Source organism: Bos indicus, chromosome 4 (genome assembly GCF_029378745.1).
Source record: "Bos indicus isolate NIAB-ARS_2022 breed Sahiwal x Tharparkar chromosome 4, NIAB-ARS_B.indTharparkar_mat_pri_1.0, whole genome shotgun sequence".
Lineage (NCBI taxonomy): Eukaryota > Metazoa > Chordata > Mammalia > Artiodactyla > Bovidae > Bos > Bos indicus.
In genome coordinates, this window is record NC_091763.1 from 33,009,401 (window position 1) to 33,027,844 (window position 18,444).

The 18,444-nt window shown below is 38.4% G+C and overlaps 1 protein-coding gene across 5 annotated transcripts in view; it reads left to right on the forward strand.

Annotated features, from left to right (window-relative positions):
- The window catches only part of RUNDC3B (RUN domain containing 3B), a 167,284-nt gene that overhangs the window by 117,487 nt on the left and 31,353 nt on the right, over window positions 1-18,444 (forward strand). For all 5 annotated transcript variants that reach the window (XM_070787622.1, XM_070787619.1, XM_070787621.1 and 2 more), the window contains one exon: window positions 3,287-3,444. In XM_070787622.1, the coding sequence (XP_070643723.1) occupies window positions 3,287-3,444 (158 nt within the window). The remainder of the gene's footprint in view (window positions 1-3,286; window positions 3,445-18,444) is intronic.

Sequence of the window (18,444 nt, forward strand, 5' to 3'; positions counted from 1 at the left end):
AAGGATGTAATGACCTTGAGCAATGCAACTAGTAAGCTTGAAGTAAATTATGGTAGGGACTTCTCTGGTGGCTCAGTGGTAAAGAATCCACCTGCTGGTCAATGAATGCATTATTTACAATTTTTATTAGTGGACTGCCAGTGCATAAGATCTGGATTCGATCCCTGATCCAGGAATATCCCACATGCCTCAGAGCAACTGAGTCCATGTACCTCAGCTATTAAGTCTGTGCTCTAAAGCCTGGTGGGTAACCACTGAAACCTGCGTGCCCTAGAGCCCGGGCTGCACAGCAAGAGAAGCAATTGCACCTTCTGGTGAGAAGCCCATGCACCACAGCTGGAGAGTACCCCCCACATTCTACGCCTGGAGGAGAGCCCACGCAGCAATGAAGACTCCGCCCAGCCAAAAATAAATAAATAAATTTATTTTTTTTAATATGGTAAATGCTAACAATTAGAATACACATTCTTTTAAAGCATACATGGGACAACTATTCCATTTTTTATGGGCTATACTAGGTCACAAAGCAAATACAAAAAATGATACAATAGTGACCACAATACAATAAAATTAGATTCAATAGAAAAAGGTTACCACCACCTAAAGTACACCAATGGAGATTTTAAAAAAATAAAGTCTTCTAAGTTATGGGTCAAAAAGAAATGAGACGATACTTAGAAATGAACAGGAATGAAAACAATGGACACCGATAGTACTAAGTTGCAACTTGCACAGCACTCGGAGAACTACTTATCCTAGAAAAGAATGAAAATTAAAGAGCGAAGCATCCAAGAGTAAGCAGAAACAACAAACCAGTTCAAAATAATAAAAATAAAAGCAGGTGTTAATGAAATAACCAGAAGTACATAATCAGTTAAACCAAAAGCTAATTATCTGTACAAACCAATTAAATAGAATCAGCCATAATTAAATTTAAAAGAGTTGAGGCACAGATAGACGATTTTAAGAATTAAAAGAGAATAGACAGTATAACTATAAATGCCAGGGAGAGCCCTCCCATAATTATTAATAATTTTATCAATTTTATGTCAGTACCTTAGAAAATTTAGATGAGTTTTTATAAATACTACTTCTCAAAACTTACAGACCTATAATCATTGAAGAAATTAAACAACTAGCTTAAAATCTGTTCCCTCCTTCGCCTCAAATCACCAGACCTGTTTGGTTTCTGAGATAGATGCTACCAAATGTTCAGGAGGCAGTAATTCCTGTTTTCTACTGGCTGTTTTTGAGAGTAGGAAAAAGAAGGAATCGTTTCCAATTGATTTTATGAATTCAGTATAACTTGGATACTAAATATATCCTATATATTCAGTATATATTTGATACTGAATATAAAGTCACATGAATTCAAATGGGATATGGTTAGTGTTAAAACCTGTGGTATGAACAGTTCAGCATTATCTAATAAGTGCACGGATATCTAAGGCCTATGACCCAGCAACTCTACTCCTAGTCATGTGTCCCAGAAACTCTCAGATGTCTGTACCAGATATCATATAACGGACTGTTCACGGTAATGTTGTTTATATTAAGAAATATGGAAAATAATCTAAATGGCCATTGATAGGAGAGTGAGTAAATAAGCCACAGTATTCATACAACAGAATACTGTGCACTGTTGAGAGTAAAGGCAGCAACTGTAGTGAGACTCATCACTAGACGAAAAAGCAAGTTGCAAAAGAATATGGGTAAAACTCAGCCAAACTAAACAGTATATTGTTTAAGAAGACACATTTGTGGTGATGCTGGAGGAAAAGCAAGGGGGTGATAAACACAAATCTCAGGATGTTGTCATCCCTCCAGAGAACAGGGGATGTGATCAGAAAGACACGGTATGACTCTGAAAGTACTGGCAGTGAATCCAGGTGCTGGGAATTTGTGTTGTTTAATTACTGATGTTTAAAAATAATCATGCATAGCTTAAACTAAGCTGTGTACACATATAACAGTTTCATTTGTAAAAATCAAATTTATTTTTAATTTTTGAGATTTTATTATGGAGAAAACCAAATATTTGAAAATTGACAGGAAAAAAAATCTGAAAAAGAATAGTACTAGTTGCTATTAATATGTATTATGAATACGTATTAGGAATAGTACTAGTTGCTATTAATACGTATTATGAAGCCAGAATAGCTAAAGTAGTTTTCTAATGTTAAGCGCGTAAAAAGGATAAGAAATGGAATAGAAGAACACTTTAAGAAAAAAAAAGTCTAATGAATATCCTAAGAAGAAAGCACATTGTATCTAAAAATTATAGAATGCCATGAGAAGGGAACAGCAGAAAACATGAAAAAAAGTTTGGAAATTAAAAATAAGATTTCTTGAGTTCAGAAATTTAGTATAAGGATTTGGAGAATAAATTAAATGAACACTCCTAGAAAGCAGGGCAAAAGGACAAAGAACTAATAAGTGAGTTAAAAGATAAGGGAGAATCTGTCTTTAAGTGTCTGCTAATAATTTTAGCCACGAATTATACATTGCATACAGGATACCAGGTATTAATAGTATTCTAAACACTTTACCTTTCATTTAATCTTCTCAGCTGGATACCCTTTTTGTTCCCACATTTTTAGATGATGAAACAAAGACCCAGAGAGATTAAATACTTTACCCAAGCACACTTAGTTTATAAGTAGTAGAACTGGAGTTTGACACGAGACAGTCCCTTACGCTGTAGGCCTAACCTAGACATTATGCTGCTTTCCTGTACTATGCTAATGCTAAAATGTTAATAACTGTTTTTGAAAAATAATCACTGAGAGGCAGATTTTTAATTAATAATTCTATAATTAAGTCTGTTTTGAAGCCTGAAGGCATTTAGAGTGTTTATCACTGTTGCAGAGCTTAGAAATTATAATATTTTAACTCAGGTTTATGTTAAATTATAAACATACTTCATTGAACTTTCAGTTCAGTTCAGTTGCTCAGTCGTGTCCGACTCTTTGCGACCCTGTGAATTGAAGCACGCCAGGCCTCCCTGTCCATCACCAACTCCCGGAGTTCCCTCAAACTCATGTCCATCGAGTTGGTGATGCCATCCAGCCATCTCATCCCATCCAGCCATCTCATTAAACTTTAGAGAACTTTAAATAATGGAGAACATATGTTAAATTTTTAATTCAGTTAAAACCGTTTTATTTACCATTTATTCAGTGATACTTTGAAATAATTTCATTACAATATAGCTAAGAATAACATTTAATCTACTCAGCATTTATCTTCAAGATACATATTAGAATTTTGCACTTGTTATTTCCAGGGTTATCTTGAAGAACTCTTACAACTTCGAGAGAACCAGCTGTCTGAATCTGTCGCTCAGAATAAAATACTACTACAGAGGATTGAAGATTCTGACCTGGCTCATAAACTGGAGAAGGAACAATTAGAATATATAATTGTGGAGCTTCAAGATCAGCTGTAAGTGAGTCCTTTTGGAAAAGTTTGGGCAGTATGTAAAGTTAAGAAAAATGTCATGTTTGGTGTAGGATTCAATTTCTAAGAAATCTGATTGCCTGCTATTTAGGTCTTTTTCACTTAGTCTTTTTAAAAAAGTTTCCTTTTTTCTTGTAAAACTAATCCATGTTCCCTGTAGAAACATTCCAAAATATGGGAAGAAGATAAAAAGCACCTTCGGTTGTGTTACCCAGAGTTAACTGTGATAATATGGTGTGTGTTATTCCAAATGTATATGCATAATTTTCAGGTTTTAGTGATTGCAAAAAGATGGCATATAAGAGCATCCATTCAAAGTACACTGTACTACTGAACATACAGTGCCACTAGATAAACTTTTTGTTACCAGGATGTGCCAGAATGCACTGAGTGCAGTTTAGTAGAGCTGACATTTTTTTCATAGAAAGTTTTTTGTTGTTGAAAACTGTGTATTGATCTACAATCTGGCACAGCTCCTTAGAGTAGTGTTTAAAGTACTAGTTTAAAGCACTTTTACTAGCCATACCGTTTTGTCAAACAATTTTATCAATTAGTTGTTTATAGTGAAAACCTCCTCATGTTAATATTTACTTAATGTTAAGGATGGTTTTAAATTTTTTTCTTTTTTAAAATTAATTTATTTTAATTGGAGACTAATTACTTTACAATATTGTGGTGTTTTTTGCTGTACATTGACATGAATCAGCCACGGGTGTACCTATGTCCTGAACCCTCCTCCCACCTCCCTCCCCATCCCATCCCTCTGGGTTGTCCCAGTGCACCAGCTTTGAGGGCCCTGTTTCATGCATTGAACTTGGACTGGTCATCTATTTCACATATGGTAATATACATGTTTCAGTGCTATTCTCTCAAATCATCCCCCCCTCGCCCTCTCCCACAGAGTCCAAAAGTCTGTTCTTTATATCTGTCTCTTTTGCTGTCTCATATATAGGGTCGTCGTTATCATCTTTCTAAATTCCATATATATGCATTAGTATACTGTATTGGTGTTTTCTTTCTGGCTTACTTCACTCTGTATAATAGGCTCCAGTTTCATCCACCTCATTAGTACTGATTCAAATGCATTCTTTTTAATAGCTGAGTAATACTCCATTGTGTATATGTACCACAGCTTTCTTATCCATTCCTCTGCTGATGGACATCTAGGTTGCTTCCATGTCCTGGCTATTGTAAACAGTGCTGCGATGAACACTGGGGTACACGTGTCTCTTTCAGTTCTGGTTTCCTCAGTGTATATGCATAGCAGTGGAAATAATTTCAAACTTTCAGAAAGGTTGCAAAGATAGTACAAAATAATGTCTATATGCTCTTTCCTAGCTTCATCAATTTTCAGCATTTTCCACATGTCATGATTCTCTCCTCCTTGTATACGTGGACATGTTTTTTTGAACTACCCGAAAGGTTGCATACCTCAGAGCACTTCAGTGTGTTTTTCCAAGAACAATAACATTACCCTACACACTCACAGTTCCGCTCTCATTGTAAGAAATTTAAATCAGTAGAATACTTCCATTTTACCTATATCTCATATTTCACTTTCATCAGTTGTCCAAGTAATGTTTCATATTGCTTTCGTTTTTTTGGTACAGGATCTAATCCAGGATCACATTTTGCATTGACTCTCAGTATCTTCAGTTACTTTTAATGTTAGCATTTCAGTGGTTATCTCAATTGAGATTGGTATTTCTGAGAACACAAGCTAGAAATTTTATAGACTGTCCCTCAGTTTGAGTTTGTTTACTTTTTCTTGTAATTAGAATGAGCTTATCCATTTGGGGCTGGAATAGTAAGCAAGCAGTGTGTTCTCAGGGTGTCACATCCAGAGGTCCATGAAGTCTGTTGGCCTTTTATTAGTGATGTTAATTTTAATCATTTGGTTAAGATGTTTTTCTCTTCTGTATAGTTACTGCTGTTCCTTCTGTAATTAACACATAATTTGCATGGAGATACTTTGCAACCAAGAAAATTAAATGCTTTTTTTAAGTAAAAAAGTTTTATTAAGGAACATAAAAATTTAGTGTTTCTAGGAATTTGTGTCTTGATAAGAATTACGTTCACTTATTGTTTCTTAAGATTTTTAAAAAATATTTTAAAGAGAATGTGTCCTGTGGGGTCCCTCTCACTGAGGAGCACATTAATACTACTAATCCTATAGTGTCCCTCACTACTATAAGCAGGGAGAAAAATATCATGAAGCAAACAATAGAGATTTCTGGTTATTTCTTTACAATTAAAAGATTAAGAAAGTAATTTTTCTTTTGCAAGTAATACTGGTAGTTTTTCTAAATGCTTTTAACCTAAAAATAATTATGTAGTCGGTTTTTATTTCATCACAGAGCTATTTCCATTTGAAGAATTAAATTTGAATGCATCACATTTATTTTACTTCTGATAATTTAAAGGAAAGTCTCAAACTTTTTAGTTTAAAAAAGAATTTGTGAGTTAGGTTTTATCTTATTGCTATAATAGAAGTGTCCTTGATCTTTCTGGTTTTGCAAAGAAACCTTACAATTGTTTTTAATCTCTTTAAGTTACTAATCTCAATACTAATCAATTACTAATTGATTAGTTACTAATCAAATACTAATCAATTTAAGTTTTAATCTCTTTAAGTTACTAGATTAATCTAGTTAATCTCTTTAAGTTATTAGAGCAAAAAATAAAAAGTTAAAGTCACTGATGAGAATTAGGTTATTGAATTTAGAGATTAAAGATTTATTTTCACATAACATGGTTGCAGTCTCAGGATGGGTTGTAAATTGGTGCCTTACAAGATCCCTTTATACAGAAAGCATTACAGAACACTTAATAGAAGAGTAGGTGTTTTCTAGAATGTTTACGATTTGCTACGTTATCAGAATCACATTTAAGGTACAGATAATCTCTGGCATTTTTGAAACTGCAGGGAGAGAGTAGACATTTTTTCTTCCCTATGTCACTGAGATTTTTTTCCAACAGGAAGGTCTGCAGTCAAAGATATAACATATAAGGAAAAAGGTTAGAAGAGGAGCATTAAATGGAATATGAAGTATGAAATATTTGCTTCTACGTTATGTTGATTATCTTTTCCTGGGTGATTAAGATAATTTGCCACTTAACTTTTTATATATTTCTCAAAGGTTAGATGTGTTTTTTAATTACCATTAAAATATGCTTTAATAATGTCTTTAAATACTCGTGAAATCTGAACATTGTGTAGTTTGGGCAGTAGATGATATCATAGAGGAGCATTCCACAGCTTCATCGCAGATCAGGACTGTGCTCAGATACTGGCTCTGACCTTGCCTATTATGAGCTCAATCTCAGTTGAATTATTTTCTTGGAGCCTCTGTTGCCTTATTTGTAACATGGGGATAATACTTGTGTTGTGGGTTATTATAAGTATTAAGTCATATCATGTTTAATACTGTTAGGACAAAGAAGGTAATCAAGATTATTAGTCTGTTTTGGCTTGTAGAAACCGTAGATCTCCTTAATATAATCACTCAGATAAATATTGAGTTTAAAATGTTTTACCTTAACATGCCTAAATGGTACAGGTCAGACAGTGAGTTTGGACTTGATTGTATTATCCCTGAGTATCAAGGAATTCACTTTTGAGATTGAGTTTCTAAATGGTGTGCTATGCTATGCTAAGTCACTTCAGTCTTGTCTGACTCTTTGCGACCCTGTGGGCTGTAGCCTATTCGACTCCTCTGTCCAAGGGGATTCTGTAGGCAGAAATACTGGAGTGGGTTGCCGTGCCCTCCTCCAGGGGATCTTCCCTACCCAGGGATTGAACCTGCGTCTCTAAAGTCTCCTGCGTTGGCAGCCAGGCTCAATGGTAGTTGGATGAATATTTATGATAATATTATAGATCTGTGATAGGCATTCAGAGAGATGTTCTGTCTGCTGTACAAGTGATTCTTTGTGAAACACTCATTGCAGACTTTGAGAACAGTCTCATAACAGGATACAAGAGCTAAACACCTTGTCATAATAATTATCGATAAAAGGTAAAATGATTTTTTTCTAGTTGATGAAATTTTTCTATTCGTGATTTGAAAAATAGGAGTAGTAAAATGTTTTAGAGGGCTCCCTAGAGAAGGGAGTGAAGAGTCTTGACTAGCAGAGTGAAGAATCGTGCATTGCTAAAACTAGGCCACTGTTCTGGTTCAACACTGTTCCAGTTCAAGGCTGTATATTGCATAATGGTGTAGTTCATGGTGAGTAGTAATGGTGTGATCCGTTGGCCTGAAAACCAGAAGTCATTGATGTTTTGGCACCCTGGCTCACAACTTTTAGGATGACTGGTATGGATTCTAACAGAGTGCAATGATGTCATCATAGCCGAGTTAAAAATGGGAAAATCATGGCAGTTCCTGGTTGTATATATTTTTGGCAGGTAACAGCTATTAAAATATCAAATTACAATTAGGCCGACATATATTACACATAGAAGAACTGTACAAAAAACATCTTCACGACCCAGATAATCACGATGGTGTGATCACTCACCTAGAGCCAGACATCCTGGAATGTGAAGTCAAATGGGCCTTAGGAAACATCACTACGAATGAAGCTAGTGGAGGTGATGGAATTCCAGTTGAGCTATTTGAAATCCTGAAAGATGATGCTGTGAAAGTGCTGTACTCAATATGCCAGAAAATTTGGAAAACTCAGCAGTGGCCACAAAGCTGGAAAAGGTCAGTTTGCATTCCAGTCCTGAAGAAAGGCAATGCCAAAGAATGCTCAAACTACCGCACAATTGCACTCATCTCACACACTAGTAAGGTAATGCTCAAAATTCTCCAAGCTAGGCTTCAGCAATACGTGAACTGTGGACTTCCAGATGTTCAAGCTGGTTTTAGAAAAGGCAGAGGAACCAGAGATCAAATTGCCAACATCCACTGGATCATCGAAAAAGCAAAAGAGTTCCAGAAAAACATCTTTTTCTGCTTTATTGACTATGCCAAAGCCTTTGACTGTGTGGATCACAACAAACTGTGGAAACTTCTGAAAGAGATGGGACTACCAGACCACTTGACCCACCTCTTGAGAAACCTGTATGCAGGTCAGGAAGCAACAGTTAGAATTGGACATGGAACAACAGACTGGTTCCAAATAGGAAAAGGAGTACGTCAAGGCTGTATATTGTCACCCTGTTTATTTAACTTACATGAAGAGTACATCATGACAAATGCTGGGCTGGAGGAAGCACAAGCTGGAATCAAGATTGCCTGGAGAAATATCAATAACTTCAGATATGTAGATGTCACCACCCTTATGGCAGAAAGCGAAGAACTAAAGATCCTCTTGATGAAAGTCAAGGAGGAGAGTGAAAAAGTTGGCTTAAGGTCAACATTCAGAAAACTAAGATCATGGCATCTGGTCCCATCACTTCATGGCAAATAGATGGGGAAACAATGGAAAAAGTGACAGACTTTATTTTGGGCGGCTCTGAAATCACTGCAGATGGTGATTACAGCCATGAAATTAAAAGACGCTTTCTCCTTGGAAGAAAAGTTATGACCAACCTAGATAGCATATTCAAAAGCAGAGACATTACTTTGCCAACAAAGGTCCATCTAGTCAAAGCTATTGTTTTTCCATTGGTCATTTATGGATGTGAGAGTTGGACTATAAAGAAAGCTGAGTGCCATAGAATTGATGATTTTGAACTGTAGTGTTGGAGAAGACTCTTGAGAGTCCCTTGGACTGCAAGGAGATCCAACCAGTCGGTCCTAAAGGAGATCAGTCCTGAATATTCATTGAAAGGACTGATTCTGAAGCTGAAATTCCAATGCCTTGGCCACCTGATCGGAAGAACTGACTCATTGGAAAAGACCCAGTTGCTGGCAAAGACTGAAGGCGGGAGGAGAAGGGGATGACAGAGGGCGAGATGGATGGATGGTGTCACCAACTCCATGGACATGAGTTTAAGTAAACTCCGGGAGTTGATGATGGACAGGGAAGCCTGTGGTGCTGTAGTCCATGGGTCCCAAAGAGACAGACATGACTGAGTGACTGAACTGAACTGAATACAGGCAAATACTTCAGGCCACCAATAGATGGCGCTCTCTCACTGTACATAATACATTCTTACCCTCCTCTCTAGCTCAATTGAGCTAGGACTTGGAGATGATTGACCTGTAGTAATGCAGCAATGGCACCCCACTCCAGTACTCTTGCTTGGAAAATCCCATGGACAGAGGAGCCTGGTAGGCTGCAGTCCATGGGGTCACGAAGAGTCGTACTCGACTGTGCGACTTCACTTCCAGTTTTCACTTTCATGCATTGGAGAAGGAAATGGCAACCCACTCCAGTGTTCTTGCCTGGAGAATCCCTGGGACGGGGGAGCCTGGTGGGCTGCTGTCTATGGGGTCGCACAGAATCGGGCATGACTGAAATGACTTAGCAGCAGCAGCAATGCAGCTTTGTGCGGTTTTTCCTTGCCTTCATGGCAAACCTCAACCTCAGGAGCCTCGACCATCTTCCATCAAGTAGCTCTTACTTGTTTGTCGTTGTTAAAGCTGTTGTCGTAAAGTTATTGTAATATTTCTTTAATTAATAGGAATTTAACAAATATTTTACACTAGGTTTGAAGTTTAGTTAGGATTGTCACAGTCTTTCTTAGTGGTTTAGTCAGCAGGTTGAATAGGCTTTGAGTTGTCATCCCATAGCCCTGTTCTCCCCATAAGTGAGTGAAAGTTGCTCAGTCATACCCAACTCTTTGTGACCCCTTCGACTGTAGACTCTGTCCATGGGGATTCTCCAGGCAAGAATACTGGAGTGGGTAGCCATTCCCTTTTCCAGGGGATCTTCCCGACCCAGGGATTGAACACAAGTCTCCTGCACTGCAGGCAGATTCTTTACCATTTGAGCCACCAGTGAAGCCCTTTCCCCATCAGGCTAGTTATTTTCATCGTGTGATTGAAAAACACAGTTTTGTTTTGTTTCTGGATTACAGCAGAAATGCATATATTCAATGTCCTTCTATCACTTAAATTTATTTTTCTTTTTGAAGCTCAGATTGTCCAGTCTTTACTAATGGAAATGCCTTTATGTTATTTCCTGTTTACTTCTGACAAGATACATTTGTCATTGCTAACTTTCTTGCTTTCTGGTACAAGATACCACAGGCTGATCTTGGATAATTCTGGTCCTGGAATCAGTCATTCCTCTAAGGATCCAGAGTTTATCTTATATTTTACAGTGAAAGGGAAAAGGAGGCATTTGAGGGAATTCCCTGGTGGTTCCGGTAGTTAAGACGGCAAAGAACAACAAGGAAATAATTACTATAAAAAAGGAGGTTAGGAACTTTGCTGGTGGTCCAGTGGTTAAGACGCCATGTTTCCACTCCAGGGGGCCTGGTTTTGAACCTAACACAACCAGAAAAATAAGGAGGCATTTGAGGGTTTTTTGAGGTTCTAAATTACTCATTAATGTTTCTTTTCAAAGGATACTCTCAAGTAAACGTCTAAAGTCCAACTAGGATAAATAAGATACAAGGATGTAATGTATAGCACAGGGAATATAGCCAATACTTTAAATAATTATAGATGGAGTATAATTCAAAAAATAGTGAATAGTTATTCACTATGCTGTATAACTGAAGCTAATAGAGTATTGGAAATCAGTTGTATTTCAGTTTCTTTTAAAAATGTAAACATTGAAACGCATTTAGGAGACCCTTTTTAGATTTGGGATTAACTTTTTGGGCAAGAATACTTCATAGATAGATAATAATTTTTGAATACCTGGCTCCTTACTAGGCTTTTTCTTTCATTGTTTTATTCAAGGGGAAATAACTGTAAAGTGATGCAAAGAATCACTTTACAAAAAATTTACAAAACTAGATAATTTATAATTTTTGAATAACTGTAAAGTGATCTTTATCCTATGTCTGCGTCTAAATTTAACAAAAAGCAAAACACACGACTAAAGAAAATTTTATATTGAAATTATGAAGACGTTAGGATTTTCAAAATGCTATGTAAATTTTCCAATTCTGGTAAACTTTAATGAATAAAGAGTAAATTCTTTTTACTTCTTTTGGTACAAAACTGCTTTTGTAACTTCTCTGGCATTTATATTCATTCATTTGACAAATGCTGAGAATGCCATGAAGATCCAGGCTCTGTTCTGGGTGCTAGTGATTCTGGAGTGAATAAAACAGGGTCCCTGCCCTCATAGAGTGTACCTTAGGCGGTCGGCAGTCACCGACACCAGCAGTAACAAACAGCGCCTGAGTGATGGTCCTGTTCCTCTTCCAAAGGAGCTGAGAGAGGCTGTGAAACTGTTCAGTTTGGGACTCTAACCCACGTGGCCAGGACTGAAACCTGGCCAAAACCCACTCTCTTCCAACTGAGATCAGACACCTGGTTTCAGGACCTAATGAAGCTCTGGTTCTTGATGTTTTGTTGCAGAAGGAATTCAGTGAAAGACAGAGGGATAGGTAAAAAGTGGATTTATTTAGAGACAAACACACTCCACAGAGTGTGGGCCATCTCAGAAGGTAAGAGCAGCCTCATAATACTGCTGTGGTTAGATTTTATGGGCTGGGTAGTTTCATAGGCTAAATGGGAGGATTATTCCAACTATTTGGGGCAAGGGCAGAGATTTCCAGGAACTGGGCCACCACTCACTTTTTGGTCTTTGATGATCGGCCTTAGAACTGTCATGGTGCCTGAAGGTGAGTCATTTAGCTTGATGATGTGTTACAGTGAACGTATATTGAGGCTTAAGGTCTAGTAGAAGTTGAACCATCTGCCATCTTGGACCTGTTTGGTTCTGATCGGTTTATGTCATGTCCTCAGGCTGTGTCATTATTTTAAAGGTGCCTTCCTGTTTCATCCGTAAGGAGGTAGCTCTTATCCTGTGTTCCTAGGAGAGGAAAAGAGAAGTGTATCCACACCTCATGTTTGGTGGCTTTCCCTGTCTGGAACGTCAGTCTCTCTACCCTAGTCATTCCGCTCATTTGAGTAAAATTCTGAATTACTGTACTTGTGCTGCGCATGTGTGTGTGCTCAGTCGCTTCAGTCAGTCCAGTACTGGAGTGGATTGCCATGTTCCTCTCCAGGGGATCTTCCTGACCCAGGGAGTGAACCTGCATCTCTGGCATTGCAGGCGAGTTCTTTACCACTGAGCCACCAGGGAAGCCCCTTACTCATGCTAGATTAGATCCTTTATCTTCATGAAGATTATAGCCTAAGATTTTCTCAGTGTGCCCTGTCACAAATAGCACTGGACTATATGCTGAGAATTATAGTACATCAGGAAATAAATAATACATAGAAAAGAGCAAAGGTGTGCAGCAGGGGTTTTGGGCGTTTGGTGGACTTGCCATCAGAACTTGCCTTTTGGACATTGGCTTCAAATGTGTTAGCTTATCAACATTAAAAATTGCCTCATATCATGGACCTTTGGATTTACTTAGGAATATTTGGAGTCACAGATATTAAATGGTAAGTTCCAAGTGTTATATGCCTTATGTATAACTAGAGGCTGAAAGTAAAACTTCATCATGAACATCAGCACAGCATCTGAGGTGAGTGGGGAAAGGAGCAAAATGAGGGTGTAAGGATAACCCTGAAGTATGGAGACACAGAATAAGGAATCAAATAAATGAACAGAATAATAGCTTTGAATTGACTGAGCACTGCTATCAAAATATAGAGTATGGGATTCTACATCTTTTAAAAGAGGTTGTAAGTAACAGTAGACTTGAGCCTAATCTCTGAAAGGAAGGAAAGAGACCAAACTGGAAATTTTCTTTTTGTCTTTCATTTAGAATAATGAGTGTAATATTGAGGGTGCAAAAAAAAATGTGCAATTTCATTTTTGACAACCTGGGTACTCTGGCTGAAACCCTTGCTTTAAATGCCATTTGCAGCTAAAGACAAAAGAAGGTGATTTGTTGGGAGTAGTGGTTTGGAAATGCTAAGAGGAGGGATGAAATTTAGATAAGATATCCTTCAGATAAGAAGGAAAATGGCAACCCACTCCAGTGTTCTTGCCTGGAAAATCCTATGGATGGAGAAGCCTGGTAGGCTGCAGTCCGTGGGGTCGCACAGAGTCAGACACGACTGAAGCGACTTAGCAGCAGCAGCAGCAGCAAGAAGGAAAACATTGGTAAATGATGTTTGCTTGACCGTGCAGAAATAGTGGGACATGGTCAACCCTGATCTCCCCCTCACACACCTGGCCCGTGTTCTTTTTAGGTGTCTTCAGTGATAGCTCTATTCCTGGTTGTTGTTGTTCAGTCGCTAAGTTGTGTCCAACTCTTTGCAGCCCCCTGAAGTATATATAGCACACCAGTCTCCATCATCCTCAAATATCTCCCAGAGTTTGCTCAAACTCATGTCCTTTGAGTCAGTGACGACATCCAACCATCTCATCCTCTGTTGCCCCTTTCTCCTCCTGCCCTCAGTCTTTCCCAGCATCAGGGGCTTTTCCAAGGAGTTGTCTCTTCGCATCAGGTGGTCAAAGTATTGGAGCTTCAGCTTCAGCATTAGTCCTTCCATTGAATAGTTAGGGTTGATTTCCTTTAGGATTGACCGATCTTCTTATTGTCCAAGGGACTCTCGAACAGTCTTCTCCAACACCACAATTCATGAGCATCAGTGCTTTGGCTCTCAGTCTTCTTTATGGTCCAAATCTCACATGACTACTGGAAAAACCATACCTTGACTATACAGACTTTGTCAGCAAAGTGCAAAGTGGTGTCTTTGCCTAGCTTTCCTTCCAAGGAGGAAGTGTCTTAATTTCATGGCTGTAGTCACCATCTGCAGTGATTTTGGAGTCCAAGAAAATAAAACCCGCCACTGTTTCCATTTTTTGCCCTCCTGTTTGCCATGAAGTGATGGGATTGGATGCCATGATCTTAGTTTTTTTAATGTTGAGTTTCAAGCCAGTTTTTTTATTATTCTCTTTCACCTTCATAAAGAGGCTCTTAAGTTTCTCTTCTCTTCATGCCATTAGAGTGGTGATCTGCATATCTGAGGTTGTGAAAAATTTCTTCTGGCAATCTTTTTTTTTTTAATTGTTGAGATGTATTTAAAAATCCTTTTATTTATAATTGAAGGGTAATTGCTTTACAATATTGTGTTGGCTTCTCCCAAATATCAACATGAATCAACCATAGGTATACATATGTCCCCTCTGTCTTGAACTTCCCTCCCACTTCCAATCCCATCCCGCTGCCAGCAATCTTGATTCCAGTGTGTGATTCATCCAGCCCAGCATTTTTCATGATATACTCTGCATAGAAGTTAAATAAACAGGGTGACAATATACAGACTTGTCTTACTGCTTTCTCAATTTTGAACCAGTCCATTGTTTCATGTCTGTTTCTAACTGTTGCTTCTTGACCCTCATACAGGTTTCTTGAGAGACAGGTAAGGTGGTCTGGTGCTCCCATCTCTTTCAGAATTTTCCACAGTTTGTTGTGATCCACATAGTCAAAGGCTTTTGTGTAGTCAATGAAGCAGAAGTAGATGTTTTTCTGGAATTCCCTTGATTTCTCTATGATCCAGTGAATGCTGGCAATTTGATCTCTGGTTCCTCTACCTTTTCTAAACCCAGCTTGTACATCTGGAAGTTCTTGGTTCACGTGCTGCTAAAGCCTAGCTTGAAGGATTTTGAGTATAACCTGAATATCACGTGAAATGAGTGTAGTTATATGGTAGTTTGAACAATCTTTGACATTGCCCTTCTTTGGGATTGGAATGACAAATGAAATTTTCAAGTCCTGTGACTACTGAGTTTTCCAAATTTGATGCCATACTGCGTGCAGCACTTTAACACTTAATCTCTTCTGCTTCTATTAGGTCCTTACAATTTCTGTCATTTAACAAGCCCATCCATGCATGAACTGTTCCCTTGGTATCTCTAATTTCCTTGAAGAGATCTCTAGTCTTTCCCATTCTATCTGTTTCTTTGCATTGTTCATTTAAGAAGGCCTTCTTATCTCTCCTTGCTATTCTCTGGAACTCTGCATCTTTCCCTTTCTCCTTTGCCTTTTTCTTCTCTTCTTTCTTCAGCTATTTGTAAAGCCTCCTCAGAGAACCACTTTTCCTTCTAGCATTTCTTTTTCTTTTGGATGGTTTTAGTCACTGCCTCCTGTACAGTGTTATGAACCTCTGTCCATAATTTGTCTGGCACTCTGTCTACCAGATCTCATCCCTTGAATCTATTAATTACCTCCACTGTATAATCATAAAGAATTTGATTTAGGTCATACCTGAATGGCCAAGTGGTTTTTCCCTACTTTCTTCGATTTAAGCCTGAATTTTACTATAAGGAGCTGATGATCTGAGCCACATTCAGCTCCAGGTCTTGTTTTTTGCTGACTGAATAGAGCTTCTCCATCTTTGGCTGCAAAGAACATAATTAATCTGATTTTTGTATTAACCACTTGGTGATGTCCATGTGATGGTAATGGTCATAGTGGAGAGTTCTGACAAAACATGGTCCACCAGAGGAGGGAATGGCAAACCACTCCAGTATTCTTGCCGATAGAACCCCATGAACTATATAAAGAGGCAAAAAAATATGACACAGAAAGAAGAGACTTCCCCAAGTTGAAAGGTGTCCAGTATACTACTGAGGAAGAAAGGAGGAATAGCCCCAAAAAGAATGAAGAGGCTGAGCCAAAGCAGAAACAATGCCCAGTTCTAGATGTGTCTGGTGGTGAGAGTAAAATCCAGTGCTATAAAGAACAATATGGCATAGGAACCTGGAATGTTAGGTCCATGAATCAAGGTAAATTGGATGTGGTCAAGCAGGAGATGGCAAGAGTGAACGTCAACTTCTTAGGAATCAGTGAACCAAAATGGATGGGAATGGGCAAATTTAATTCAGATGACCATTATATCTACCATAACCTTCAGTGGTAAAGAATCTGCCTGCAATGCAGGAGACACAGGTTTGACCCCTGGGTCAGGGAGATCCCCTGCAGAAGAAAATGGCAACCCACTCCAGTATTCTTGCCTGAAAAATCCCATAGACCGAGGAACCTGGTGGGCTATGTAATCCATGGGGTCACAAAGAGTCAGACACAACCGAAGGAATTAAGCATTCATGCATTATATCTGCTACTGTGGACAGGAGTCCCTTAGAAGAAATGGAGTAGCCCTCATCGTCAACAAGAGAGTCTGAAATGCAGTACTTGGGTGCAGTCTCAAAAATGACAGGATGATCTCAGTTGGTTTCCAAGGCAAACCATTCAACATCACAGTAATCCAAGTCTGTGCCCCAACCACTAATGCCAAGGAATCTGAAGTTGACCAATTTTATGAAGACCTACAACACCTTCTAGAACTAACACACACAAAAATAGATGTCCTTTTCATCATAGGAATCGGAACGTTAAAGTAGGAAGTCGGAAGATACCTGGAGTAACAAGCAAGTTTGGCCTTGGACTACAAAATGAAGCAGGGCAAAGGCTAACAAAGTTTTGCCAAGAGAACACACTGGTCGTAGCAAACACCCTCTTCCAGTAACACTAGGGATGACTTTACAAATTGACATCACCAGATGGTCAATACCAAAATCAGAGTGATGATTACATTCTTTGCAGCTGAAAATGGAGAAGCTCTATACAGTCAGCAAAAACAAGGCCTGGAGCTGACTGTGGCTCAGATCATCAGCTCCTTATAGCAAAATTCAGGCTTAAAATAAAAAAAATCGAGAAAACCACTAGTCCATTCAGATATAACCTAAATCAAATCCTTTATGATTATACAGTAGAGGTGATGAATAGGTTCCAGAGATTAGATCCGGTAGACAGTACCTGGACAGTACTATGGACAGAGGTTCATGACATGGTACAGTAGCAGTGACTAAAACCATCCCAAAGAAAAAGAAATACAAGAAGGAAAAGTGGTTGTCTGAGGAGGCTTTCCAAATAGTCGAGGAAAGAAAAGAAGTGAAAAGCAAGAGAGAAAGAGAAAAATAGACCCAGCTGAATGCAGAGTTCCAGAGAATAGCAAGGAGAGATAAGAAGGGTTTCTTTAATGAACAATGCAAAGAAATAGAAGAAAACAATAGAATGGGAAAGACTAGAGATCTCTTCAAGAAAGTTGGAGATACCAAAGAAACATTTCATGCAAGGATGGGGCATGATAAAGGACAAAAACAGTAAAGACTTAACAGAGACAGAAGAGATTAAGAAGAGGTGGCAAGAATACACAGAAGAACTATACAGAAAAGGTCTTGAGGACCTGGATAACCATGATGGTGTGATGACTCACCTAAAACCACACATCCTGGAATGTGAAGTCAAGTGGAACTTAGGCTCTGCAAAAGCCTCTGACTGTGTGGATTGCAACAAACTGTGGAAAATTTTTAAAGAAACGGGAACACCAGACCGCCTAACCTGCATCCTGAGAAACCTGTATGCAGGTCAAGAAGCAACCATTAGAACCTTATATGGAACAACTGACTGGTTCAAAATTGGGAAAGAAGTACGGCAAGGCTGTATATTGTCACCCTGTTTATTTAACTTCTATGCAGAGTACATCATGTGAAATGGTGGGCTGGATGAGGTATAAGCTGAAATCAAGATTGCTGGGAGGAATATTAACAACTTCAGATATGCAGAATATGCCACTCTAATGGCCAAAAGAAAAGAGGAACTAAAGAGCCTCTTGATGAAGGTAAAAGAGGGTGGAAAAGCTGGCTTAAAACTCAGCACTAAAAAACCCAGATCATGGCATCTGGTTCCATCACTTCATGGCAAATAGAAGTTGAAAACATGGAAGCAGTGACAAGTTTTCTCTTGGACTCCCAAATCACTTGGGATGGTGACTGCAGCCATGAAATAGAAGACACTTGCTTCTTGGAAAGAAGGCTTTGACAAACCTAAATAGCTTATTAAAAAGCAAAGACGTAACTTTGCTGACATAGGTCTGTATAGTCAAAGTTCTGGTTTTTCTAGTAGTCATGTGCAGATGTTCGAGTGGACCATAAAGAAGGCTGAGT